General features: G+C 40.5%; 1 protein-coding gene across 3 annotated transcripts in view; it reads right to left on the minus strand.

Annotated features, from left to right (window-relative positions):
• Positions 1-4,575: 4,575 nt before the first annotated feature.
• Positions 4,576-27,333, minus strand: part of CCDC169 (coiled-coil domain containing 169) — a 47,289-nt gene continuing 24,531 nt past the window's right edge. Inside the window, exons 8-9 of one of the 3 annotated variants that reach the window (XR_010883437.1) lie at positions 22,535-24,561; positions 4,576-4,645 (exon numbers count right to left, since the gene is read on the minus strand). Coding sequence is in view for 1 of the 3 variants with exons in the window: in XM_067291224.1 (XP_067147325.1) it covers positions 24,459-24,561 (103 nt within the window). In the remaining 2 variants the exon portion in view is untranslated. Of the gene's footprint in view, positions 4,646-20,813; positions 20,855-21,101; positions 24,562-27,333 lie in introns of those variants that run through there. The other 2 variants (XR_010883438.1, XM_067291224.1) reach the window with 2 other exon arrangements.

Genomic DNA, 27,333 nt, shown 5'->3' on the forward strand with positions numbered 1-27,333 from the left:
CATTGGCCTTCTTGGCCACAAGGGCACATTGCTGCCTCATGCTTAACTTGGTGTCCACCAGCACTCCCAGGTCCTTCTCCGCAGAGCTGCTTTCCAGCAGGTCAACCCCCAACCTGTCCTGGTGCATGGGGTTATTCCTCCCTAGGTGCAGGACCCTGCACTTGCCTTTGTTGAACTTCATGAGGTTCCTCTCCGCCCACCTCTCCAGCCTGTCCAGGTCTCTCTGAATGGCAGCACAGCCCTCTGGCGTATCACCACTCCTCCCAGTTTTGTATCGTCAGCAAACTTGCTGAGGGTGCACTCTGTCCCTTCATCCAGGTCATTGATGAAGAAGCTGAACAAGACTGGACCCAGTACTGACCCCTGGGGGATACCACTGCCTACAGGCCTCCAGCTAGACTCTGCGCCACTGATCACAACCCTCTGAGCTCTGCCATTCAGCCAGTTCTCAATCCACCTCACTGTCCACTCATCCAGCCCACACTTCCTGAGCTTCCCTATGAGGATGTTATGGGAGACAGTGTCAAAAGCCTTGCTGAAGTCAAGGGAGACAACATCCACTGCTCTCCCTTCATCTACCCAGCCAGTCATTCCATCATAGAAGGCTATCAGATTGGTTAAGCATGATTTCCCCTTGGTCAATCCATGCTGACTACTCCTGATCACTTTCTTGTCCTCCACATGCTTGGAGATGGCTTCCAGGATGAGCTGCTCCATCACCTTTCCAGGGATGGAGGTGAGGCTGACTGGCCTGTAGTTCCCTGGGTCCTCCTTCTTGCCCTTTTTGAAGACTGGGGTGACACTGGCTTTCTTCCAGTCCTCAGGCACCTCTCCTGTTCTCCATGACCTTTCAAAGATGATGGAGAGTGGCTTAGCAATAACGTCCGCCAGCTCCCTCAGCACTCGTGGGTGCATCCCATCGGGGCCCATGGATTTGTGGGTGTCAAGTCTGCTTAAATGATCTCTAACCCAATCCTCCTCCACCAAGGGAAAGTCTTCCTTTCTCCAGACTCTCTCTCTTGGCTTCAGGGTCTGGGGTTCCTGAGGGCTGGCCTGAGCAGTAAAGACTGAAGCAAAGGCGGCATTCAGTAACTCTGCCTTCCCTGCATCCTTCGTCACCAGGGCACCCACCCCATTCAGCAAAGGGCCCACATTTTCCCTAGTCTTCCTCTTGCTACTGATGTATTTGAAGAAGCCCTTCTTGTTGTCCTTGACATCTCTTGCCAGATTTAATTCCAAACGGGCCTTAGCCTTCCTCGTCGCATCCCTGCATACTCTGACAACGTTCCTATATTCCTCCTAAGTGGCCTGTCCCCCTTTCCACTTCCTGTATACTTCCTTCTTCTGGTTGAGTTTTGCCAGGAGCTCCTTGCTCATCCATGCAGGTCTCCTACCTCCTTTGCTTGACTTCCTACTCATAGGGATGCACCGCTCTTGAGCCTGGAGGAGGTGATGTTTGAATATTAACCAGCTCTCTTGAACTCCCCTTCCTTCTAGGGCCATAACCCATGGGATTCCTCCAAGTAGGTCCCTGAAGAGGCCAAAGTTTGCTCTCCTGAAGTCTAGGGTTGCAATCCTACTTGGTGCCCTGCTGCCTCCTCGCAGGATCCTGAACTCCACCATGTCATGGTCACTGCAGCCAAGGCTGCCCCCGACCTTCACATCTCCAACTAGTCCTTCTTTGTTTGTTAGCACGAGGTCCAGCAGCACACCTCTCCTTGTTGGCTCCTCCACCACCTGTGTCAAGAAGTTGTCACCAATGCTCTGCAGGAACCTCCGGGACTGTTTGTGCCTAGCTGTGATGTCTTTCCAGCAGATATCAGGGTGGTTCAGGGTGGAATTCAAATGTCCAGAATTACATGTATACAGCACAGATATCTGTGAAGAGAGATAAGCATCATCTGAGGTGAGGTTCTTTTCATTCAAAGGGAGATGTCTAAGTAGGTCAGCTGAATCATGCCATTTCTCTCTATTGACCATAAAAATGAAAGCAGGTTGGTGCGACAACAAAGTGCAGTTGGGTGGGAGCCAAACTTTACATATCCTAAGTGGCCAGCCTAGTCTAGGCCAAAATAATTTGGGACTTCACTTGCCCTTGGCTAACTACGTGCTAACATCTATGTGGCTAACTTCATGTGAAATGAATCCCAACCATATTCTCACCTAATGCTCATTTAATGCAAAGAAAGCTTTCCCTGCTCCTGAATTTGGTGGCCTCTTGGCCCATATTCAACCAGGTAGGGAACCACATGCCCGATTTTTAGGCATGTTGTTAATTTCACTGAAAGCATCTAGGTCACTTTGGTACTTTAAAAAGTTCAGCATTTGCTTGAATATCTTAACAGGTGGAAGCCAAGTGCCAAATTATTTTATTAAAATGGCAATTAACACACTGCAATTCTGATTTCAGTAAAGAGCAGATTGTGAATCTGTTCTGTAAAGCAAATGGATTTCACTGTAAAAACCCCTCCAGTGAAAGCAATTTTAATTTCAGTCTGCTTCTTTGAATTTCTAGCCCAGAAAAAAAGTGAACATTTTTATTGCATCCAGCCATTTCTAATTGATTTGGTACAAGCAGAGAAGGAGCAAGACTGTTATGGTGCTTTTGATACCCTTTGGTCCTTTAAGTGTGCATAACAATTTCTTCTTAAATTGTTCACAGTGATGACAAATAACGTGGGTGTTACAGGATGAATACCAGACATATCTCAGGATTCTGACACGCATATTAAATCCATTAGAAAGATGTTGTATAGCAATAAAAGATAGATACTGTTTAAGTCAAAATATTCAAAATTTTTCTTCAATATTAGTAAGCAAGTCTCCTTTTACTTCTGTTAATAGTGTTGTAAGTCACACATTATAAAAACTATCACAAATATGATTTTACAGCTAAAATATACTGGTTTAAATATTTTCCCTATAGAAGCTAGTACCCATCACGAGATGTGATAATATCTGATAATATGGATTTCAGAAATGCATAGAATGAACATTAAAATTAAGGCACAGTGTTTTGGCATGTTTTTAGAGAGATCTTTGTACATATAATAGTTGCTCTGAAGCCTCCATGTTCTCCAGCAGACATGCATATCTTCACACAGATACCTGCAATAAATATAGCCATTCCTGTCAAAAGATTAGAATTATAAAGGCACACAATAATTTAGGTTGGAAGGAACCTCTGGAGGTCATCTAATCCAACCTCTTGCTCAAAGCATGTCCGATTAGATCAGATTGCTCAGGGCCTTGTTCAGTCATGTTTTGAATACCTCCAAGGATGGAGAGCCCACAACCTCTCTGGGCAGCCTGTTCTGGAGTTTGAACACCTCAGTAGTACAAAAATTTTTCTGTATATCTAATCAGAATTTTCTGTGCTCCAAGTCATGTCTCTTGCCTCTCGTCCTATCACCGTGTACTTCTAAGAAGAGTCTGGCTCTCTCATCTCTGTATTATCCAATCAATCAGGTAGTTGTAAATAGCATTAAGGTCCAAGAAGGCCCTGAGTCTTCTCTTCTTAGGGCTGAACAGACTCCCCTCTCAGCCTCTCCTCGTATGTCAGATGCTCCAGTCCCTTAACCATCTTAATAGCCCTTCACTGAACATGCTCCAGTATGGCCATGTCCTTCTTGTACTGGGGAGCCCAAAACTGGGCACAGTACTCCAGGTATGTTCTCACAAGTGCCAAATAAAGGGGAAGTATCTCTTCCCAGGACATGCTGGCTCCACTCTTCCTAATGCAGTCCAGGAGGCTTGTTGGCCGCCTTTGCCACAGGAACTTATTGCTGGCTCATGGACAGTTTGTTGTCCACCAGGACCCCTAGGTCTTTTTCCAAAAAGTTGCTTTCTAGCTGCTAGGCCACCAGCCTGTATTGGATGGGTTTTCCATCCCGGATGCAGGAGTTTGCATTTGCTTTTGTTGAACTTCATGAGGTTCCTGAGGGTTTTTTTAAATCCCCAAAGACAAATTACATTAAATACTAATTTAACTAAATTTTTCATAGATAAAAACAAAATGAAAATAAAAGCAATGAAAACAGATTTTCACTCACATGGCTCTTTGAAGCACTGCACACCTGCAGGGCTGCATTCTTCTTATCATTGTCTAATACTCTGCGAATGAAACTGGTGAGTCTAGTATCAGCCTTCAGGCTGGAGTATATGAGGCAAATAACCTTCACTGCTCCCCATGCGATAGATATTTTCAGCTAATAAAAAGTCAGTAATTCAGATACATTTTTTTGGTTTAGCTTCAAACATACCATTTTGCTTTCGCCATGGCAGCTATGTAAAGTTATTTTATTTTGGGAGGAAATGTGGGACTGAAGAAATCTTTTTCAATTATTTTTTGAAACTTCAAGTTTATCAGATCAGGCATTTTCATACTGAGATCAGACATTCTGATGTCTGTTCTACTTTGTGATACTTAGAGATAGCTTTATTTATTGCCTGTAGGCATGGGTAGCTAAAACCACTTCAGGAAAACAAGATGTTACTAGATATTTTTATTCCAGTTATGCTGGTATTACCAGTAAAATATATTGCTTACAAGTTCTCCATGGATCAAAAATGATGGTAGTCTAAACAGTCTGTAATCTTCTCATCGGCATGAATTTCACTCCTCTGCAAACTGACAGTGCTGTGCCTGAAAAAAAAGGAACTAGTCTTATTATTGCTATTATTACTTGCAGCACAGTTTCTCCTGCTGATGGCAAGGGTAATCAATGTGACGAAAACCCACGCATTTAACTCTCATTCAGTACATTAAAAGATGTCAAGAGACAAGTCCTGAGCTCCTTAACATAGATAAACCTCAGCTAAAGAATGTTGTCTGAATAATCATTTACACTCAAGAAACTCAGGCACCTAGCTGCCATTATTTTAACAAGAAATAGGTACTTCAATACACTTTTTAATCTGGCTCTCAGTTTATATTTAAGTTGGTAATGTCATAAGTAAACTGAGTAAAATAAAGAAGGCAATATTTTACCCTGCCTAGATAGCTAGTCATTTAAAGATAGCACATTTATATGATAATGCTGAAGAATTTGATTTAGCAAATTGCAAAATTTGCTTTATGCTGATAAACTCTATATACATAAGTATGTATTTCAAACTGTGTTCTACAGTGCTTTAAAGTGTTAACTGGGGAAAGATATAAGACCCTTTAAAGCTTAGTGAGAGATTCCCTGAGGAGAACAAAGGGAGAATGAAGGTCCTTGAGAGACACTTGTGAGGCATTTTCAAATGACAAGAATGCTGGCAGTCCCAGAAGAAAAGGAATTAAAGGATCTTGTAATTTTTCACTAGTGCTTACATTTTTTGTGCTTTTTTTTAGCCTCAGGATAGAGACTGTGGTTTTGTTACCATTTATTATTTCACTTTTACTCCTACTGAATTACTATTGTTAAATAATTCAGAGCAAACTATACACTACACTAGAAGGCATGGCTGTAAACCTTTCTGCATGGCACGAACTCCAGTTGAGATGGTCTAATCTGCAGAGACCATTCTCTCACCTTCTCGTGAGAACCTCTGCTTTGAAAGAGTACCTTCCTGTGGATTTCCTACCTGAAGACATCTTGTCTCCGATGGTTACAGGGAAGCCAAATCTGGTGGGTTTCAGCACTCAGGAGTCCCCTGTCCTAGTCTCAGTCCCACAGAGCAGGGCTGCTGCAGTCCTGACCTCAGGTCCAGCCAGTGGCGAGGCTGAGCAAGTATCCCCAATACACACACACACACACACGCACACGCACACACACACACACACACACACACACAAACACACACACAAACACACACAGAATAAGGAACACCCTTAGCCAGGAAAACAGGAACAGAGTTTAAGAAGGCAGGATGGGCTGCAGTGATCAGGTGCAGAGTTTGGCCAGACCAGCGGTTTATTTACACATGACCGTCCCCTTTTATCCCTCCTCCTCTCCATTTTCCCATGCTTCTTCCTCCCTGATCCACTCCTTTCCTCAACTTTGACCCTTCCCTTAAGCATCCCATAATTATTTTCATACTTTTCCACAATTCCTTTAAAGCATCCCTCACTAAGTTTTACACAATCCCACAAGCCCCCTCGGATACCCCATAATAAGTTTGCTCTTTCCCATGAGATCCAGGATAATCCTGTTCCCCCCCCTCCTTCTTACCAGTTACAAAGTCCTGGCGAACCTCCTCAAGGCTTTGCGTGGTCCCTTCAGAGGCTTGTCGATCAGTGACCTGAGTGCTCTGGTCTTTGGCATTGCCTCTTTATCCCCTGTTCCTTAGGGTTTGTCTATCTAGGTGTTTTATTATTATTCTGTCTCTTGTCCTAGTCTTATGCTGAATAGCTGTTAATGAGATATCCTTACAAATCCAATATCCTTACATCCCATATATCTACATAGTCTTTACATTCCATGTATCATTTGCCTTCCACATATTCTTTCATTCAACATGTTCTTACACAGATTTATGACTATTAATTTTGAACACTCAACTGAGTTTCCTCTACAGTCGAAGGTGAGAGGGAAACTTAGTGGAGAATCCAGCTTGCCTCAGATCAGCTTCTAGAAGCATCTCTCTCTCTTCCATAACTTGAGAGGGAATCTTAAGACTCTTCTCCTACCTTGAGCACTGATCACCTCCCATATAGGCTGATAGACTGCATAATTTGTTCAATATGGGAAAACAGAAAGAAACCAAACTTTCTCACTCTGTCTAAGGTTACTGGAGTTGACCAAAGTAACATTTTAAACATGATTTCACGTAACAGGATTTAGTCAAGAAAAGTCTATAGCATAGCAAAATACTGACTAGTTATCCTCCTTGTTCAGTGTTTACAGTGCAGGACACTATGGCCTGCAGCTGGAAGTTGTGGCAACCCATTAGTGTAGTTCCTGATCCAGGACCCCTCCATTCTTCTTGTACATTCTCATGGAGGGTCTTTTTTTCCTTTTTTTTCTTTGTTCCACTCTTCCAACATGTACATCCCAAGCAGTCTTTCTCCTTCCTGGCTTGCTTTCCTGCAGAAATTTAGCGACAGTCAGGAATGACTAGATTCAGATGAGCTAGATATTACCCTTTGAGTGATCAGCAGGCTTTCCATCTGTGTGAAATAGAGCCCCCTCCAAATTCTGAACCATACATTGATTTCCTCCCCTCCCCACCACCCCCGCCAAGAGTGAGTCTGGTGCACCTTAGGTTACAATCTTTTTAAAAAAGAAGAAACAAATCCTGAACAGTCCGATTTTGCCATATTCCTGATAACCATGTCATGCTACAGTCATAGGGCACCTTCACTTGTGAAAACCTCTGGCTTAGTGAGGCTCAACATATAAATATGGAGAAACAGGAAGGTTCTGCCATGTACTCACACATGCTTTGACGCTCACTTTGAAAGGCAGCTGAGAGTGACACCTTCCACGCAGGAGTGAAGGCCAAAGTTAGGATTTCCTTCCAAGACAGTCATTGAGGAAAATGGGATTCTGATGTGAAGAACTCCTGGATGAGAACAACCTGCACTCATCCACCACCAAGGAAAGAGTAACTGGTGCTCTTTTTAACTGTGACTAGTTTACTCTTTAGCGTATGTTGCCACTGAGTGCAGAGTGCAGGCTGGCTTGCTGGCTGGCTGAGCTAACAAAAAAGTAAAGATAGATAGGCACCTGTGTAAAGAAAACAAGACAGCCATCCACTGTGTATAAGCCAGCACTGCCAAGGTCCTTAGCAAGATCCTCAGGACAAATGGCAGCCCAGATCAGTGCTCAAAGCATCTTTAATCCTGATTATCCATCCCTGCTTGTTCGTGAATGAAAAACAAAATGTCACTGAAGTCAAATCTGATTTGAATCTCATGAAGTAGCATTGCAAAGTATTGACATTTCCTTGACTGCGATATTGCTAGTGACTTGCTGCTGTCTCACATTGCCTGGCTTCTTGGCATATAGCTCCTTTGGCAGCTGTGATGAGTGAAGAATCTCCCTCACTGGCTTTTACATGGTCATTTCTAACAAATTTCAGAGAGCTGTATTCTAGTGTGTGCTCCAGCTTGTTGGAGAAGGTGACAGATAATCCTCAGCCACAACTCTGGCCTCCCTTTCTGAAAAGCACTGCACGCAGAAATATACAACTGTGAGACCTGTGATGAGTACCTCCAGGTACTCTTAGCAGCGTGCCCAGGGGCTCGGCCTCAGAAAGCATGTGTGATAGATCTTCATATCCTTGGTGCCTTTATAATTACATGTATCATCATACAAACAGCCCAGATCAACAACCCAGCTTAGTGTAAGACTAAGAAAAATTACTCCTGACAAGGGACAGGTTATGCACTTACCAGGATCCTCTTCTTGTGCGTGTTACACACACCTGGCTTACTTGACAGCAAGCAGCATTGCAGTAGTTGCTTAAATGCATTAACAGCATTAACAACAACAATCACCATCATCTTGGTTTCTTTTTGTAGAAGGAAAGCAGCGCTGGCTCTTCCCAAGGAACACAAATAAGTTTTACTCTACATGCCATGGCTTTGTTTGACAGTGGAGGACTTTGTAGGCAAAATTGTTAGGCTCCTTGAAGACTGATCCTCACAGAAGTTATAATATTTTGATTAAATAGTTATTGGCAACATTTTCTTTAACTCATACAGGCATGAGTCTTAAAGTATCAGAAGTGAATGTGTCAGAAGGCAAAATAAATCCACTGTTAAAAAAAAAGTTAGCATTTACTGTCTAGAAGAATTGCTAGTTGCTTCACGTCACTTCACTTCCACGTTTTACTGCTTTCTCCCCCCACTCAGCACAATCTAATTTTTTCAAGTTAAATCAACTTAAGTGTATTGCTTCCTCTTACATGTCTTTTACAAAGGAGACACTAATATTAAACCATTCATCTGTACTGCTTACTATTTACTCTTTTCATTAGTCTGTGTTAAATACAAGACTGTATAACCAGCATTTGGAAACTTAGCAAAAATAATAACAGCCTTACCAATTATGAGTTTGAAAATCATTTATCCTTCACTTTACATGCTCCATAGTGAAGTGAGAAATTATACTCTACCAGAGACCATTCACTGTGATATATTTTTTTCTTCATCAAGACATCTTAAATATTTGAAGTTTTTTAAGGCTCATAGTCTCCTTCCACTGCCAAAGTGTGGTACAGTTTCAAAACACCACTGCTGATTTACATGACAGTACTATAATAAACTCTGTAGTGGCCAGTTATGGTGTTTTGCTCACAAGGATACACTTCTTACTAACTCATTATTGGAAGTTTGAAAATGCCTTGAAAGAAGATGCGCCTCCCCTTTTGTCCTTCCAAAAGTTAGCAGAGAAAGACTGTGTACAATTGTTACAGCTCTATAGCTTTTCTTCCCATCTACCTAAATGTCAGCCTTTTAAAAGTTCTGCCTAAAGATTCATTTTAGCAATATTTGTCACAGGAAGATTTTCAGGTGAGTTGGGTGTGGTGGAAAAGTAGATGCCAAATTGTGATTTACAGACATAAACAGATGGAGAGTGTCAAGCTGAGAACCCACACTTTTGAGTTAATCATAAATGGATTTCTTAAGAAGTTTAGAGTTTAATCCTCCATTTGTACTGTTGGTCTATTTTTATTCTGGGATGAGGGAAAAGTTTGTTTCACCTTTCAGTTCTTATGTAACAAAACAAATTTAGGAAAATGTTTACATATCTTCCTGAAGATTTTTGCTCTGATTATGGCTATTATAAAAGTGCTATAACAAGAGCTCAGAAAAAAAAGTTTTATTTCCTTTATGCTGTGCAAATGACAGCATTTTGTGCATACACAGTCTCCTCTTCTAGCAGAATTCAGTGTATTTTAAGTTGAATAGGGGACCTTTTCGACTCAGTTGGTTCTCCTTGCTTCATAACCACATTGTCCTAAAACTACCAGTTTAACTAATTGTCTGTTCCAAAAAAAAAAAAAAAAAAAATTCAAAGGATAAAGAGAAGAAAAGAGATGGAGGAAAACATGGATCATAGGTAAGGTTAGTTCACTTCTCCGTTCTTTAAAGAAGGAAGCAGAAGGCAGCAAAGGCAGAGCTGTGTCACATAAATCTTTTGTTGTTACCTTCACTTTTCAAGCTACCTTGGCTATTTGATCTCCAACAGGCAGGTGCTGTAGCCATTTTTCAGCAAGAAGCTTATCTTTATATGTCACTTTTAGAAATCTATTTCATAGTGCACGACAAGAAAAGCTTTACCTACAGATCTTCAAAACAAATTGACAGGCAAAATGGCAAGCTAACATAGTATTATTCTCTTAATTTCTCCTCCTGCGCCTCATTTTTGCCTATCAATTTTTCTTTAATCATGCTCTCTCAACGAATGTTGGTGCTACTTGACCTTTAAATGTCAAAATCCATTTGAAAGGCTTTTACTGTTAACTCTGCAACCATACACCATATATGAATGGCTAATATACACGAGAATCGAGAGATATATTTAATGGTGCCCAACCAGGCTTATGAATTCATTTTATTATTTCTGCTCCTTCCCCATCCCCATGAAAATAAATCATGCAGAGATCACATACTTTTCAACTAGCTATTGCTATTTTAAGAAGAGAGTAGGGAGAGTATATACAGGCACGCTGATTGACAGAAGTCAGCTAACTCTTCCAGCTAAAGGTCTGAGTCTGCAAGCTGTTTCTTGTGGGTGGATCTCTGTGCTTAGACTGAGAAGCCTGCAGAATTTAAACTGAAACAAGACTCAGCTAAGCTAGAAAGCATAAACGTTTACTTCAAAGGACGCCATCAAGTGAGGAGCCACTTAAAAAGTGAAGTTTCTTTACATGTTGTCATTACCACTTTCCATTTGCTCCCTATCAATCACTTTTAACATACAAGTATTTTCTGTCTTTTAATATTTTGTGCTTGTCTCACTCGGTGAACCAAGAAGGAATTCATTAACAAGAGGCATCCATGAACACTAGTGAATGACCTGAGAGTGGTATAGACCGAAATCTGAAGCAAAAAACTCTTCTTTTTCCTGTAGAAGTTATGGAGAAAGGCACAGCAAGGGAGCCAGTGATGAAGAGGGAACTGAAAATATTCCCAGTACAGTCAACAGTTTGAATCAGGCTTGTCTCTCTAATCCAAAACTCTTTTGGCAGTGATTCAGTCATAATAAAACATCCATACCCATTTCAGCTATGATAAAATAGCATATTTTGTCTAGTTCTCATGCTAGTAAAAAAGGAATTTCTGAAGTTTAATGTAACAGATTTTGAAGCCATTTATTCAAACTTATGCCTGTTGCATGCTGAAGAAGAGAGCAAATATTTTCACACCAGGCTGTCCTTTTCATTGCAAAGGTGGACTGGCCTATTTAACCCAGCTGAAGGTATTTCTGCCATTGAGAAATGAGTTTTATTCTTCAGGAAGGGATAATGATGAATACTGGTTAACTTGCCGGCATTTTATTCACTCTAGGAAACTCATTTGGTTTAGACTGTTAGAAATTTCTGTGACAAAGAAACAAGATCAGGGCTCTACTGTGCTGCAGAAGCAGTCCATGACTTGACTAGCTCACAGGAAACTAGTCATTGATAAAATCTAGATATTACATCTTGCTGGGTGGCCAGCCAATTACTTAGATAATCCCATTGTTAGGTGTACAAAAAATGCAAGTGTGTACAATTTTCACCATTCATTCAGTTATCTTGTTTCATCTTTCTGAGATAGAAGGCACTGGCTCATTTGCAGCTTTTTACCAGTGATGCCTGTCACTTGGAGATGGAGACATCTCTAGAATATCACAGAATTACAGTCCTTCCAACACCCACATGAAACAGTTGTTATCCCACCAGCAAGTGAGAAATTGAGTCACCATATCATCATCATCCCCTACAGCCCAGCTTCGTGTCCTAATTATAACATCATCCCCTTCTCAGAATCATCTTAGTAAAATGAAGCCTGAAGGTAAGTACCTAAATAGCACTGCGGGGCCTTGTTGGCACAATTTGCATCTGAATTATGGACATCTAGGCTAGATAATGACCTCCAGTGATGCCACCTCAGGAGACACTGTAGGCCAAAGCAAGGGCTGTTCAATCTTCACCTGATGAAATGTCTTATTCTAAAGGAAACAGGTCATGGTCATTTCCTGGGAACTTTCTGCCCAGCTTATGCAAAACACACTCCTCTATGGTCATTAGTACACATGCCAGCCAGAGCTAAGTAGGTTTCCTCCCAATCAAAGGGCTAATTTGATTACTTAGTGGCCTTTAGAAGGCAAATTTCAAAGCAACAATCTATTTTTGGCTGAACCACTTCTCCTTTCAAAAACATTTTCCCAAGAGATCAATTCAGATGAATGGGATGCAAGCCAATTGGGATGGTACCACATGTTCACAGAGCTGTACAGATTTACTGCAATTTCCGCTGACTGGCCTGAAGAATGTACCTGATAGTTAAGGGTATAATACAGCAAAAACAAAGAAAATCCTCACATTACAAAATGAAAAAAATAGTCTTTCAGTTCAACAGAGGTGACCTGAGAACAAAATGTAAAGTATTGCCGACTTTGGCAATACTTTCATGTTACATATATTCATGTATATATATTCATATACTATCCTCAAGTTTTCTCCTACAATCTCCTCCAAGTGGGCAGCCGTATCGGATATGCACTCCCCACTGAGTGCTACTGCAGTGGGAACATGGTTAATTGTGATGGCAATAGGTACTCACACAAAACAATCCCTGTATTACATTGCTGTACTCAGTACTGCAAACGTTACTTTCAACAACTGAAATGATGACTTCTACCTGGAAAAATCTGAAGACAGACCAAGGCTCATAAATACAATAGCTAGTGAGGAATTGTAATCATATAAGTCACTGAAAACCTCTGGTATTTCCCACAGACTTTTTTTTAGTGCTTTTTGCTGGAAGTAAAATATATATATTTAGAACTATGAGCATCAACATTTTGTATTGTGTTTCCATTTTTTTCCATAGTAAGTAGTGTCTTATTCTAGAGAAGCTGCAATCCTAGACATGACACATGCTCTCCAGGCTGACTTTGATTTTCTCACTTTTCTAATAGAAAAATCAAGCAGCTTTCCTCAAAAACCAGCTGCATTTTTTAGTTTTGTGATTGCAGTACCCAATTAAGAGTCAGGGGCCTCAAAGTAACTTTAGCATTCAACTATGCTATTGACATGTTTACTGCTTTCACCACAGTCTTAGCTTAAACTTGCAGGACAAGATGTGCAGAAAAAGAAATGACTCATCTGATAACAGTTCCATACTTGGAGAGAAAAATCTACCAGTATTTCTGCACACACTGGAGAAGCCTAGACTTAACCTTCCAGAGAGTCACCAGGTTGTCTAGTCAGCTCATAGCCAAAATGCTTTTAATACTACTGTTTTGTTAAAATTTGTCAAAATCCCTACTTCAGGCTTTTTAAGTTGTGTTAAAGGTTATTTAAAAGCAGAAGAGGGAGATTGACATGTTATATTTAAACTAATGCCTCATGGGCAACAACAACGAGGAAGAACTAACCTAGAAACAACCTAGAAACGGTCCTCCCAGGGACCGTACATACTAGACCTGTTGATTCCCCAGTGAGAGGGTGAAAAGGTTACACAAACCCTCTTCAGCTCCTCAGTGGGAGGGAGACTTTTCCATTTCACTTGCTTATGATTACTTCCAATCTTCTTGTATACATGCATATTTCATAACATAAAGAGGCATATGAAAAAAACATTCTAACACAGTTTTTCTGTTTGTCAAACACCAAAAAATTCTGGATGACTGGGGAAGACATGTATGTTGCAACATACATGCAATGGTATCGGTGATGTGTTTATTTTTGTACCATAGAAAACTCTATTAACAGGAAACCGTCAAAAGGCTGAAATGTTCCAGGACTTTTGAGGGATTTGAAATGGAGTAGAGCAAAAAATTTTCTGGTTAAAGTGTGTTTCATCATAAAGTGGTCAATAACCAAAACTGAAGCTATTCCCAGAAATAGCTTATCTACTTGATTTGAATGTGATGAAATACATTTGAAGGGAGTACTTCACCCTTCTTGGTCACCATCCCAGTAATTGGACTACTGGCCAGCTGGCTCAGGCTTCTCTCCAGTCAGCAGCTGAGCACTGCAAATCTCATCCTTTGATTTCTAACTTTCCCAATTCAATGTACAGAGAACATCAGTAACAGATTTAGCGTTCCCTTTCTGGAATCTAACTTTCAAGTCCCGTATGGTTTAGGCCCTCTTTGAATTTGTAAAGTCCTTTGAAAAATCTGAATTTTGATCTAAACATTGACAATGCATCCTGTGTTATTTTCTGATTCACCTTCTTTTTAAAATGCCCCTGAAAAATTCTCCTGGGAATTCTGTCAGACAGACAGTGTTCTGTTAGACATCTTTTGAACAGATATATTGGGCAAGTACCTCAACTAAGCCTACACTCCACATGTAAAAAGAAATGCCAATATATTCCCCTACAGGTTTACTTTAGAACATTTTCTCTTTCTTTATTCTTTCTCTATATGAAAATTCAACCAGACCATTAAACTTAAGCTTTATATTTGCAAGTAAACAAATTAGGCCCTCAGCAAGCCTCTTTTCATCTGTAGCAGAAGTATCTTCCTTGCCTCTGAGCATACTTTTAGATTTAAAATAGTCCTCCAAAGCTATTTCCTAAGTAAACCTTTCAAAGACTTTTTACAGAGTAACCTTCTGCCTCTTCCCTTGCTTTGTACCAATGCTTGTTTTAAATTGAATTTTATATGAAGTTTTGTACTATGATGTTTTATAAAAATGTTAAGCTTTCCCTCCAAAATATCTCAAGCCAAATGTTTTATGGACCAGTCTTCATTCCATAAATCTATTATTTAGATAACTTTGCACAAGAATAACATAGGATGTAGTAATGTAGACCAGCCCCAAAGAAGTGACAGATGTTTTTTAAGTACAATTTCAACTTCTGTTTACATTGTTTCCCTTCTCTACTTTTGCTCACTTTTTTTCCCCCCCATATTATTGGAGCTTTTCCTCACAAACAACTTTGTCTGGGAAAGAAGTAGGGCCTCTCCGTTGTTAGCACGTTCTCTTTTCCATTTCCTGTATCTTTGGGGCACAGACCATTCCTTCCTTCCTCTTTGGGAAATGCCATTGGCACTGTTCCTAAATAATACTTCCTTAAGACCAGATAAGTGGCCACATAAAGTCCATATAGCTGTATTAAGCAGTAAAATTCAAGTAATCTTCAGTGAAGGTTTTGATGGTGAGAGTGGGGAGAGGAGAGGATGTTGATAGTAACGCATAGTTCGACAAAGGCACAGCGGGCACCTCTGGGACCTGCGCTGGCATTAGGAAACAGATAGTGCCAGGAAATTACCAGGCCAGGAAAAAAAAAATCAGCTGCACTCTTCTATAACTCAGTCTTGCAGGTGACCAGTCTAAATAGAATGAGACTAAGGAGTAAGTTTGCAGAACCAGAAAACTGTAAAATGCTAAGGTGAGAAAGTATCTGCTTTGGGTACTGGAGAACAGAAGAATTAGCAATTACAGCAAGTAAGTAGGAAGGGGAGATTAGGAGGACTGAGACAGATATTTATACTATGGTATAGCAAGGTTTGTTGAATATCTGCCATGAAATTTGTTAGGGAATCCAGCCCTGGTGGACAGTATGAAATACTGTATCTACTGTTTTAAATCATGATATACTGCCAAATGCTGACATTAAACATTAATAGCATGCATGTAGCTGTAATTATTGAATTTTCTACTAATCTTTCACCCTCCAGGACCTGTGGCTTCAACTTACATGTGAAATCTTAGCATGAAGGTCTTGGGAGCCAGGAAGAGGCCAGAATAAGTGCATGAACCCACTGTTAGGAGATAACTCGCACAAACATGCCATATGCTAAAATGGTAAATGCTAGACTGCTAGTAACAGTCTGGGGCATGATAATCCCTTAATGAGTAACAGCAGGTGCTAAAGTGCTTAAAGTAAATCACTTCTGCATTTTAGTGAGTTGTTATTTATGTCATTGCTATCAACAAGAACAAACCTGACAGGGCTGGCAGAGGCCAGTGACCTCTGCTACCGAACGATTTCTGGTCTCTGGGTTTCCAGGAGCTGTGGAGTGTCTCTGACCTCTCCGAAGGGGGCTCTGGATGTGACACTGCCAGGTGCTGCAGGGATGCTTGCTTCTCGGGGCCTGTCCCACCACCTGCCAGGCAGCAGGGCCCCGGGGGCGGCCAGGGCAGCCCCAACCCTGGGAACTGGGCACCACCACAGGGATGGGCTGAGGCTGGGATGGGTAGTTGCCCATGGGCTGGGGTCGGGGAGCTTGTGGCCGGGCAGGGGCAGGGCCGTGGTGGGGCTGGAGCTGGCACTGCTGCGGTGTCATGGGGCAGGGATTGACAGCCCTGGGCTGGCCTGAGATGGGGGCCTGGGGCTGGGCAGGGTCGGGGAGGCCCTGGAGGTGGGCAGGGACAGGGAGGGCTGGTGGTGTCCCCAGGGCCTGGACACACTGCTGCAATGCAGACAGCTGGCATGTTTAGGTCTAAGTCTTTGAAAGTGTCCCTCGCTGCAATGATACACAGTTTAAATGGCCCCAAAGCAGATTTTGCAGAGTCCAGCAATTTGCGATGAGATGCTTCCTCTGAACCTTACAGCAAAAGCATCACACACTGGAAGTTGAAACCCATGTATGCTGAAATAGAAACTGGGACTGTCAGCGTTGCCTTCCTGTAATGCTTGGGAGACTGATCCTTTGCCTGAGAAGGCAAAGGGAAGTAAAGGAAGTCCCGCTGTTTGGCTGTCTAAAAGCAAAGCCAAACTGGATGCAACTGTTGGAAAATGGTTGTGCTGGTGAACTCACCATGCATTGGGTGATCCAGTCCCTTCTTAGAGTTCGTTTCTTCTGCTTAGCCTGCCAGTGCTATACCCGCGCATTGTCCCAGTGATTTGCCTCCATCCAACACCAGCATTTCTTCCAGCCTAAGGGTCTAAAGTTCTCAAATACCACCCAAATCAGTGACACTACAATGAAGAATGAGATAGCTCCTGTTGTCAACTTTTGTTAGCTATGACTGAAGATTGCTTAAAACTGAGTACAAATGGTTCCAGTTTCACAAATCTGGTAAAAAGAATACTGAAGTATAGAAAGCAGGTATTCAAATGATTATGCCTAATTAACTATATTTGTAGGCTCAGTTTTGTTGGAAAAGTCTCATGAAAAGACTAATGAAAGAAATGTGGTGTCCAATACCTTTTTGGAAAATTTGTCTTCTTTTTGTTTCTATTCCTAGCAATTAAATGAGTTCCAGCATCAAAGCCTAGCCATGAAATTTGAATGGTCTTTTGTAATAGGAAATGTTTGGTCTTCTAATTTTGATTGTGTTGGAGAAAGGTACTTGTCATACCAGTTCTCTCTCTGGCAAGCATTTTGTTGATTTAGATTGTTAGGAATTCCCATTACTCACCCAGTCTTGCATGTCCATAAGGGACACTCAGAAACATTTTCCACTGAAGAGGTGTTTGTAAAAATTAAGAAATGTTAGCCAAGACAGCAAAAAACACAGCATGATGCAATGGTTTTTTTCAGAGGTCCCAAGTGGATGTCAGATGTTCAGATGTCCCAAGTGGAAAACACAGCACAGAAGTGTGCTCTTTCAATTCTTTCATGCTCTCTTCTTTCCTCATCAGCTACTAATAAGACACAAGGTTCTTGCACAAGCACTCCTTTGAGCCAGGATGTAGGAGACAGAACAGAAGCAGCATTTGTCGTCTTTGTTCAGGTATCAAAGATAGACCAAGGGCTTGGCCAGAGAGAGAAGTAAATGACTTCTGATGATAGTCTAAGGCAAGGCAGATGATGTCATCCCAACATTTAAAGTGTATTTGGATAAACTTTCCTTGCCCTAAAACTATATTATACTAATGAAATTATACTGTCAGCAATTGCAGACCTGGCAGTACTTGCAAACTATTTTAATCCTCCAAGGATGTATTTGCTCAGCCAATAATTTGACTTGTCATTAGTAAATTCCTAGCTCAGCTTTTTAAGAGTCAAGAACACACAAAAAATATTGATCTTTAGGTTACTGATTCCTATCATATGATTACATCAGATTTCTCCTAAGGTGTGTAGCAAATTAATCTATGGGCTGTATTTTCCCACCTTTATATTGGAGTTCCACAGCTGTAGAGAGGTCTTTTGTTTTAGAATAGTATTAGCATTTGTTTTGCTTTCAAAAGAACACAAACTTACCAAATCTGTTTAAAGGGAACAAAAAAATAAGGTTGTTTGTCCTTGTAAGTGCTGCTGCAACATGGAAACGTATCAGTGGGCCTTGTAAACATGGTGCTTAAAGAACAGATCCTCTGTTGTGTGCTGGGCTGTGGCATGAGGTATAGATCTACCCAAGGGAGAGTCAAGTGCAGATCAATATTTCTTCTTGGCTCTGGCTCTTTACTGATTGTGGGTACTACTCTATATACAAACACTCTAAGCAGACCAAGAAAAATAAAGACTTTGTCTAGCATAGGATTCAGCCTACCTGTATTACCTGTATCTACTATGTATTAGATAGCTTATTCTGAATTTGCCATCCTCAAGACTCTAATCAGTGGAGAGAAACCCAGTTGATGGATCACCTGACTCATTTTAAATGTCTCTTAGAGCAGAAACACCCCTGAAAGTACCTATTTCTTTCCATCAACTACACTTGGAGTTTACAGTGATTAGTTCAGACTAAGATGTACGACTTTTAAGTCATACATCTAAGCTGGGACTGATGATTCCCATGCTTAAATTTCCTTCCTTTCCACTTCTGCGCCTTTTTGAAGGCATATCTGTATCCCATTCCTAATCAACACAGAGTGAGTCAAAGGGGCACATCCGTGTTGCTTCATCCTTCTCCCAAAATAACCCTTCAGCTGTGTCTGATTTCTCTGCTCTCCAGCCTGTGTTGCTCCATTAAACCACATCATTCCTCAGCAGATTCCCCACAGGACACTTGCTAGTTGTGAGGAGGGATCAGACAGCTGCAGGAAGAGGCGCCTGTTGCACAGTGTGGTAGGGTGAGCAAAGAGTGTTCCCAGCCACACCTTACATGGGAACCTTCTCTTTTCATGGCTGGCATTTTTTTCTTTGTCAAGATTTGCACAGCAACTGGTGTCATAGCGCTGGGCTGTGTTCATTGGGCAATACCCTGACATGACCATTGACTGGTAATTTTTTTCAGTAAGATGCAGCAGCAACAGCTGTTAAGTTTCAGCACCAACATAGCAGAATGTTAGTTATCCTTTTTGTGTTACAAGGAAAAAGAAAATCCATTTGATTTTGGTTGGGCTTATCTAGGCTCATTGTATCTTTACCAGCTGGCTTCCTTCTGGCATTGATGTATTTATCTCATATCACTTCCCAGCTCCAGGAACATACCGTTTTCTCCACTTTACAGATGGGTTCCTGAAGCAGAGTTTGTGGTGGCCCAGGCAACAAAGGGAGGGGTGAGGAAGTTACAGGGAGACTAGAGTGTAGGAGCTTTACCAGACTGGAACTGAAGCTATGCTGCTTAGATCAGAGAAGATAGCATCCTGGAGCCCTTTGCTATCTAATCCAGATAGGATGCTGGAGATGCTCAGACACAGGCCAGGCCATGGCACCAGAACACTCCTGGTTGCAAAAGATGAAGAAACTGCATTGCCTATATCTGGAAGCACAACTCATACTCTGAGCACCAGTAAAAACTGCCCGGGTACCCCAAGCACAAGCAGCTGGTTAGCATCTCCAGCTAGGTGCGTTGGAGCACCTGCAGTGAGTCAGTACTGTGTTTTCATACCTGTTTTGTGTTGGGTTTTAACAGGCAAAATAGTTCAGCATAGGCCGTACAAATATCTGCCTCTCTAGAGGGAGAAGTGGAGATGTTCATAACATGCCTATGCTAAAGGGACACCTCTCCCTTTTCTCCTTTCCAGTCCTCAGCTCTATACTGCGGATGGAGAGTGCAACTTCTGCTGCTGTGTTACTACCATCAGACATACCTCTTCTCTTTGCTATCCAGTGACGTGCCAACATCTCTGATTATGGTAAGGACATCTGAGAGCTAGCTAAAGGCAGTCATAAGCACCACAGAAAGTTTCTGTAAGATAACATCAAGGGCACAGCTATGCCAGCTAGCGGTTACCTGTCTTGCCAGCCAGAGAACACAAAATATATCTTAATTTTTACTTCATGAGGAAACATATGAAATCCTGATAGTCTTTTAAAGAGAATGTGATCTAGGATGCTATCACCTACACAGAATATGCCGTGTGGAGGACAGTGACTGCTGCGGATGTCACCTATGTGACAGGCATCCTGAATGGATTCAGAGCTTAAACCAATCCTAACAGCTCAGCTGTTGTTGGTTCTTGGGCACTTCCTCAGACAGGACAGCAGTCTGAGTGAGCCCCTTCTGTGGAGCGTTGCATCAGTCTGCCCTCCAAGATACACAGATCCATTGGGAAAGCCTGCTCCCATCTCCATTCTGCTGCTGTAGAAAGGAAATGGTAATTTGGGCTATGTGTAATTCTTGGTCAGTAACTTACAGGACTGATTAGGGAAGTTTAGGAGAACTTGATTCCAAGATGTAATCCACAGAACTATATACAATGTTTGTATCTTTGGAAGAGCAGGTTAAACTGACCCGTACAACCTACTGGTACCTTTGTCTGTCTACGGATGCCCGTCACTACTGTGAGACCCCTATGTAAAGAGATAAAACTGTTCCAATTAGCTGTGACTTTTATTCATGCAGTTTACTTCTGCTTCCAAACAGGGTTGGTTCAAATTCCTGATTGACACCAGTCTGGCAGCAACAGCAGCAACTGTTTAGCAGAAAAAATGTAAGGGTTAATTTATTTATTAGCTGCTCTGTTTATATTACATTTCTAAAAATGTCTGTGCAGCAGCTTACACTACTGGAAATGTGTTAAGAGTAAATTATACATCTCATCTTTACTGGTGGCGGTGGAATGTCAGAGCAATCAGTGAAGCCACGAACTGTGCTGCCTAGTCAGTTATTTATATGGAAAACCCATCTTTAAACAAAGTATTTAAGCAATGAAATATTTTGCTTATTGTTAATAATATCCTGAATACAAGGAAACTCATCACCCAACTTCTCTGGAGTCTGTGGTTGTGCTGCCTAATTACATAATAATCAACCACACAGTCAATATCAATCCAGCAAACATTTTAATTTTATTCTGTTATAGAGAAATACAGTGCTGCGATACTGATCTATTAAAAGTAAAAATCATGACTCAATACCCTCTTAAATCATGAGACTTAAAAAATGAATGGTAGTTTGGGGAATAATAAATGTTTGTTTACCAGCTTTTGAGTTTTTTAATTCATATTTTCCAGCAACAATAGGGGTAAATACTTCAAAAGCCATGGTTACTTCAAAGTCACGACTCCTCTGAAATCAGCGGACTTGCATGAGTAACCACATAAAGGAAGCATGGGCTCAAATTCTAAGAATCAGGAGATCCAATTTCTTGGTCCATCAGTTATGGGCACTTATACTATAACGAGTAGGCCAGGAATCCCAACTCCACTCTGTACTGCAAGCCTTCGACTCTGATCCTATCTTCCTGTTATCTTTAGCTCCATTCACTTACTGACCATAACAATCAGCAATTCAATTTCTCTTTTATATCTTTAGATTGTCCACTGTTTAGAATCTTCTGCACAGAGACTCTAAGAGACAGAATTTACCTTTTAACAGTTAGCAACACTACAAAAGGTTACCCTATCACTAAATCAGGGGGAAAAACAGACTTCACTACAGTCCCATCCCTAGTTTAAAAAGCCAAGTTCTGTGATTCAGTCTTCCATGTCTAAAATGAGAATAATAGTACATGCTGTGCATTGAAGGATTAATTACTCCTAAATGGGTTGAAATCCTTGTATAGAAGATTTTATGTACAGACACATAACTGTTCATTGCTTCAAATGAAAACAAAAACCATTTCATAGCACAGCGGAATAGTAGTGAGAAAACCCCTCACAAAAAAAAAAAAAAATCCAGGGATTTCAAAACACCTGTTGATCCCCCCAGAAAACAAAACAAAGCACAAACTCCAACATGGTTTGGGAAAGCTATTAGAAAAAATTTAACAGTGCGAAAGATTCATTCAGGTCAAAAGGAATAACACTTTTGAAACCAAGAACTACTTTTCTGTTGTTACAAAGAAACCTGAGTCATCAAATTTAGTCATCTGGGGTGCCCTTATGTTCAGAAAGACAAGAGGAAATGAAACGCAAAGTAGTTTAAATAGTAAGAGCACAGAGCTATGACCATTTTGCAAAGCAAACACTACAGCTGGACACATAACTAGAATGGTGAAACACAAGTTTTAAGGCTTAAGTAATTGCCATACAATTGAGTTTCAAATTCTGAGCTTGCTCTGGCAAGCTGAAACAGGAACTAATAAGTTCTCCCCAGATCATTACAGTACCAAACTCAATAAATGTCTCTTTTTAAGTTTCAAAACTGTTACCTCAGTGAGCACTACTCATGATGGAAGTGTTCAAGGCTCCTGCTGTAAGCAAATGCTGTTCTGCCATGTTTGTGCAGTTTCCAGTTCTTTCAAGGTGTTAGAGGGACTGGAGCAGAATGCATGGACTATTACATTTGATTCAGAGACAGGAGTAAGAATCTTCTGCTGCACGAATCCAAGAACTGGATAATCTTCACTACTGCAGATGTCCCTTGTCTTTTATGCCAATGGAACCATTAGAGTGTTTTTTTCTCTCCCCTTCTCCACAATGACAAATGCCAACACAATCAAAATCTGGAAACTTTCCATGTGAAAAATAGGAGCAGAAAAGTGCTAACCTAGTCAGCTGTGCTATGCTTTCAGTGGTGACTGTGGACAAAAAAATAGCCAGGCAGACCAGCCTGCTTAGGAAAGAATGATATCAGGTGCATTATGGTAACATTATAAATATCTGTTATAATCTCATGCTATGTGAGAGAAAAAAGTTGGGGTTTCCACAATGAATATGCTGTACAATACTGCAGGTCTTCTTTCCTTGCATTTTAGAATGACATCATTGATCTTTTGGTAATAGTTTAATTACAGCCTCACTTTAATGCTGCCAGTAATAAGGAACTATTAGTATTGCTCTTAAAGAGACAAAAAGCTTTATTAGATACTGCAAAGAGATGCTCTTAAAAATAATAAAAGACAGCTGATCAATCCCATTTGCTCTGCCAAGAGCTTTTAAGGTGTAACCCAGAGGTTTGAAGCTTCATTACCAAAACATTGTTTCTGCTGCCATTTAAAAAAATCCTACCAAAGTTTAGTGACTAATATGTTGTAGGTAATGAAACTGCAAAAAATATTACATGATTGAGAATGAAAATAAAAGCAGTTCTACTGTTCCTTGAAGAGATGACTTTGGACTCTGAAAACATATGGATCAGTCCCACTGAAGAATACTTAAGAGATTTTTATGGAACCCAGACTGTGGATAAAAACATTCATCTGAGATTTTAAATTTCAAATAGTAGCATACTCATATCAGGAAACATAATGTATATGTAGTGTTTAAAACAAACAACTGCTTCACAAGATATGTTCTGAAGAATCCTCAATTAAAAAATGTTTAATTTTTCTTTCATTTCTCCCTATAACTAGTGCCTAAAGTAGCTGGGAATGGCAATGTGCTTCTAAACCATGCAAACAGAAGAAGGTGGTCAACATGGGTTCTGTGGCAAGCCAGCTTTTTAAAAAGCTCAGTCTGGAGCTGGTTTGTCTTCTGTGCTGGTTTAAGAAAGCTCATGGAATATAACACCATTTTATAGTGTAAAAGGACTGTACGACATCAGGTAAGACATCAGACTGGTTAGTAAAATATGTTGTTGGCTTTTTTAAATAACAAATTTTAAAATGCTAGATGAAAGAATGTTCAGCTGTCCCACCATCAGACTCTGACAGACTCACTTTGTTGCTATACTGAATGGGGGTGCCTCCCGGATGGAATTTGTTGAGATTTACTGTTTTGGGTAGTGAGATTACATTTCAGGTTATATCACTCTTCCTTCTTCCTCTCAGTTGAGAGGTCAAAAATGTTAGAGGCTGTTTTCAGTGGTTGCCGTGCGGCCAAAGAGTCTAAGGATCCACCTGGTACATAAAGAAATTAAATGTTCTCCAAGCCTCCCATATCCCTGATGCCCAGAATCACAGACAAAAACCAGAATGGGAAGGGTCAGAGATACTAGAACGAAGAGGGCAACTAGAAGAACAATTCTATTAAGTAAAGCATAACACTTACTCTAAGGCTGCCAAGAAGACATGCCAGTCTGGGTTTGTTATCATAATATGGCACAAATACATTCATTTTCAATTCAGAAACTTCCAGTTAAATATATAAAAACAAGAATAAAAGTGATTGGAAGTTCTTGGCAAGAACATTAAATCAGCCCTTTAGTTTTGGAAGCTGCTTCACTCCTACAGACTTTTTAATTGCTCCTTTTTTGGGATCAAGCATCTTCTGGTTTCCTGGAGCACTGCACCTTCCTCTGAAATAAAATGGGTGAAGATAGTCATGAAATGTCACATTCCCTGTAATGCTGCAGAAACTTTAAGTGATAGAAATTTTCATGCTTTTTATATTAACACAACTGATTATTATGTTTAATTAAGAAACCTGAGAGAGGGAAAATAAGTATATTTCTGGTTTTGAGGCCAGCAGAGCATTTAATTACTCTGTGTACAAATTCAGTCCTCATTTTATTATACCTGACTACTTCCTATTATCTAAATGATGGCATTTGAAGAACATGAACTGAATGTTAAACATTTGCACAAAGAAAGATAACTGGCTGAGGAGCTATTTTCATCAGTTACATAATCCCCATCAAGAAATGGAAAAACACTTCTTGTAGATGTAGCTACAGTTCTCTGCAGGTACATCAGTCTGGAGACCCATGCTCTTGAGTCCATGATCTTACACGGGAAATGCTGGTAGCAGACTTCTGTGATGGTAGTCCTATCATAGACACATCACCTACATGAAGCTTACAAGAGTGGTTTTCATCTTGATCTTCTAAGTGAAATCAGTGGGAACATAAACAGATTTCCACAGGGAAAATGGTGATTCCACAAACTGGAAGGGTCATTCTCATGATGAAGCTTGATGCATCTCCACTTTTATGCAAAGCACCTTTGTTTTTCTCCCTGTTCATCACTACAGTGGACAGATAGCACTTCACATACTCTAACAGCTATATACAGGGTTTCAATATTTCTCCCAAATAATAAGGGTTCTGAAGGAAAATATATCACAACATCACCTCTTTATATTCATGATGACAGCCAGAGAAATATTTTGTTATGTGGTAGAAGCTGTGATGACGTGATCTGGGAAAGTTTAAAATTTCTGGGCAAACAGCCAAGAAAGCTGTCTCTAGGGCTTGCTAGTCCTGTTCTTGAGACTAATGGTTCCTTTGTTCCAGCTCTCAAAAGCAGCATGGTCTTGAAGGAAGAGCTGGCCCCACAGGGATATGAAGCTGATTCCACTTAAAGCTTTGAAGACCAGAACCAAAGGCCCACATTTGCTCAATAATCAATTGATTATTCAAATTCATATCAATTGATTATTCAAACCCCATCGATTAACCAAAGAGCCACGGCAGAGCTGAACCAAGCAGACAAGGTATGTCTGTGTGACACTCTGTAGGCAGCATAAGCTCCTTCCACTCACAATCAGCGGGACTTAAGCCAGCTGCAAACCAGAAGCCAGATAGTTGCTGCCCATGCAGTATTAAAACGGAGTTAACAGGCCCTGCTGTATGCCTGCGTTAACAGTAAGGGCTCAGAATGACATTAAATTGGTTGCTCAGACTGTATAACAGACATGAGGAATCAAGACATCAATGTTTTTCCACAAATGCCAGTATCCTGTTTTCCTGTTTTCCTGTGAAATACCATAAAAGAGCCTCTACTGAACTTGGCTTTTATGTTTGAAAGGCCAGTAAACACAATGCATCAAAAATTAGTGTTCATAATTACCATTCAGAAGTGTTACAGTGTTGCTTTAAAAGACAGGTCATGTTTTCCATACCTGCACCTATCATAAAAATCTAACATTAAAACAAATATTAAACACTGTTTCTTAACAGGATTTGAGACCCAGTGAAGGCAGGTGGTTTCTGAAAGGCCAACAGAAGTGAGGTAAGAACTCTGGGCAGAAAATTTTGAAGTTATTCTCAAGGACAGGTTTAATTTCAATTAGGCAGGTCTTCACTTACTTGAATTAAATTATTTCTCATTAATGTCAGTTTGAATGATCATCTTTCAGGCAGTAAATCAATACATAATTAAAAAAGAATAACATAACAATGGCTGTGTTAACCTTGTGATTACGAGTGGGTACTTACACCTAGCACTTCCTGAAAATACTAACTATGCCAAACTCCCATTCTTATGTCTATGTTGCCAACTAAGACCAAAGTTTGAACTTAAAGTTATAAGTCATTGGTTATAAAAGCCAGTGCCCTCCAAACTATGTAGTCCTTAGTGCTATCAATGACAATTAAAAGGATGAAAAATTCCCTTCATGTGTGTAAAGTACTTTGAAAAGTTAAAAGAAAAAAATCCTTTGAGGCGGAGTGGGTGAAAGGGATATTTTGTTACAATATGCATCTTCTCAGACCAGTAATTACAGGCAATTATATTTTCTTTTGTTTATTATAAAGAGAATTACAGAGACCCACTGTCATATAATTTCAGGGTAAGTAATGATCTGCTAAAATAAATTAATAAAAATAACACAGCAACAAAAAAACCCCAACAGATACTCACAGAACAGTGCTATTTCTCAGCAAATCTCAATATCTGGCTGATGGTATTTAATCTCCCCGCAAAGACAGTGAATTTTCCTAGTCCTAACTTCCTGTCCTCCTCCACAGGAGCTATGTTAAACATTCACAGGGCCAGAACCAACATACTGGTGGTATATGGGGAATGTCAGACCCACGCAGTGCTTGTTCAATACCGAGAAACTTCAGTTGCAGACATTAGCTCATATTGGACCAATATCCTCTCCTGGAGCATGAAGCTCCAGTGCTGCAATTTAAGAAATCCTGTTATTCTACAGATATAGAATATTCTGCACATAAAGAATGAAGGGATAAAGCAGGTAAGCAAGTACGTCTACACAACTTCATGTTCATAATTTTCTCACTATATTTTTAATGTTGTCAATATGTAATATGTATGCTTGTTTTAATAATACTGTAAGTGTTTGGGTTTGTCTAAGGATAATTTATTGTGACATAGAAACCACAGGA

Source organism: Apteryx mantelli, chromosome 1 (genome assembly GCF_036417845.1).
Source record: "Apteryx mantelli isolate bAptMan1 chromosome 1, bAptMan1.hap1, whole genome shotgun sequence".
In the NCBI taxonomy this organism is placed as follows: Eukaryota; Metazoa; Chordata; class Aves; order Apterygiformes; family Apterygidae; genus Apteryx; species Apteryx mantelli.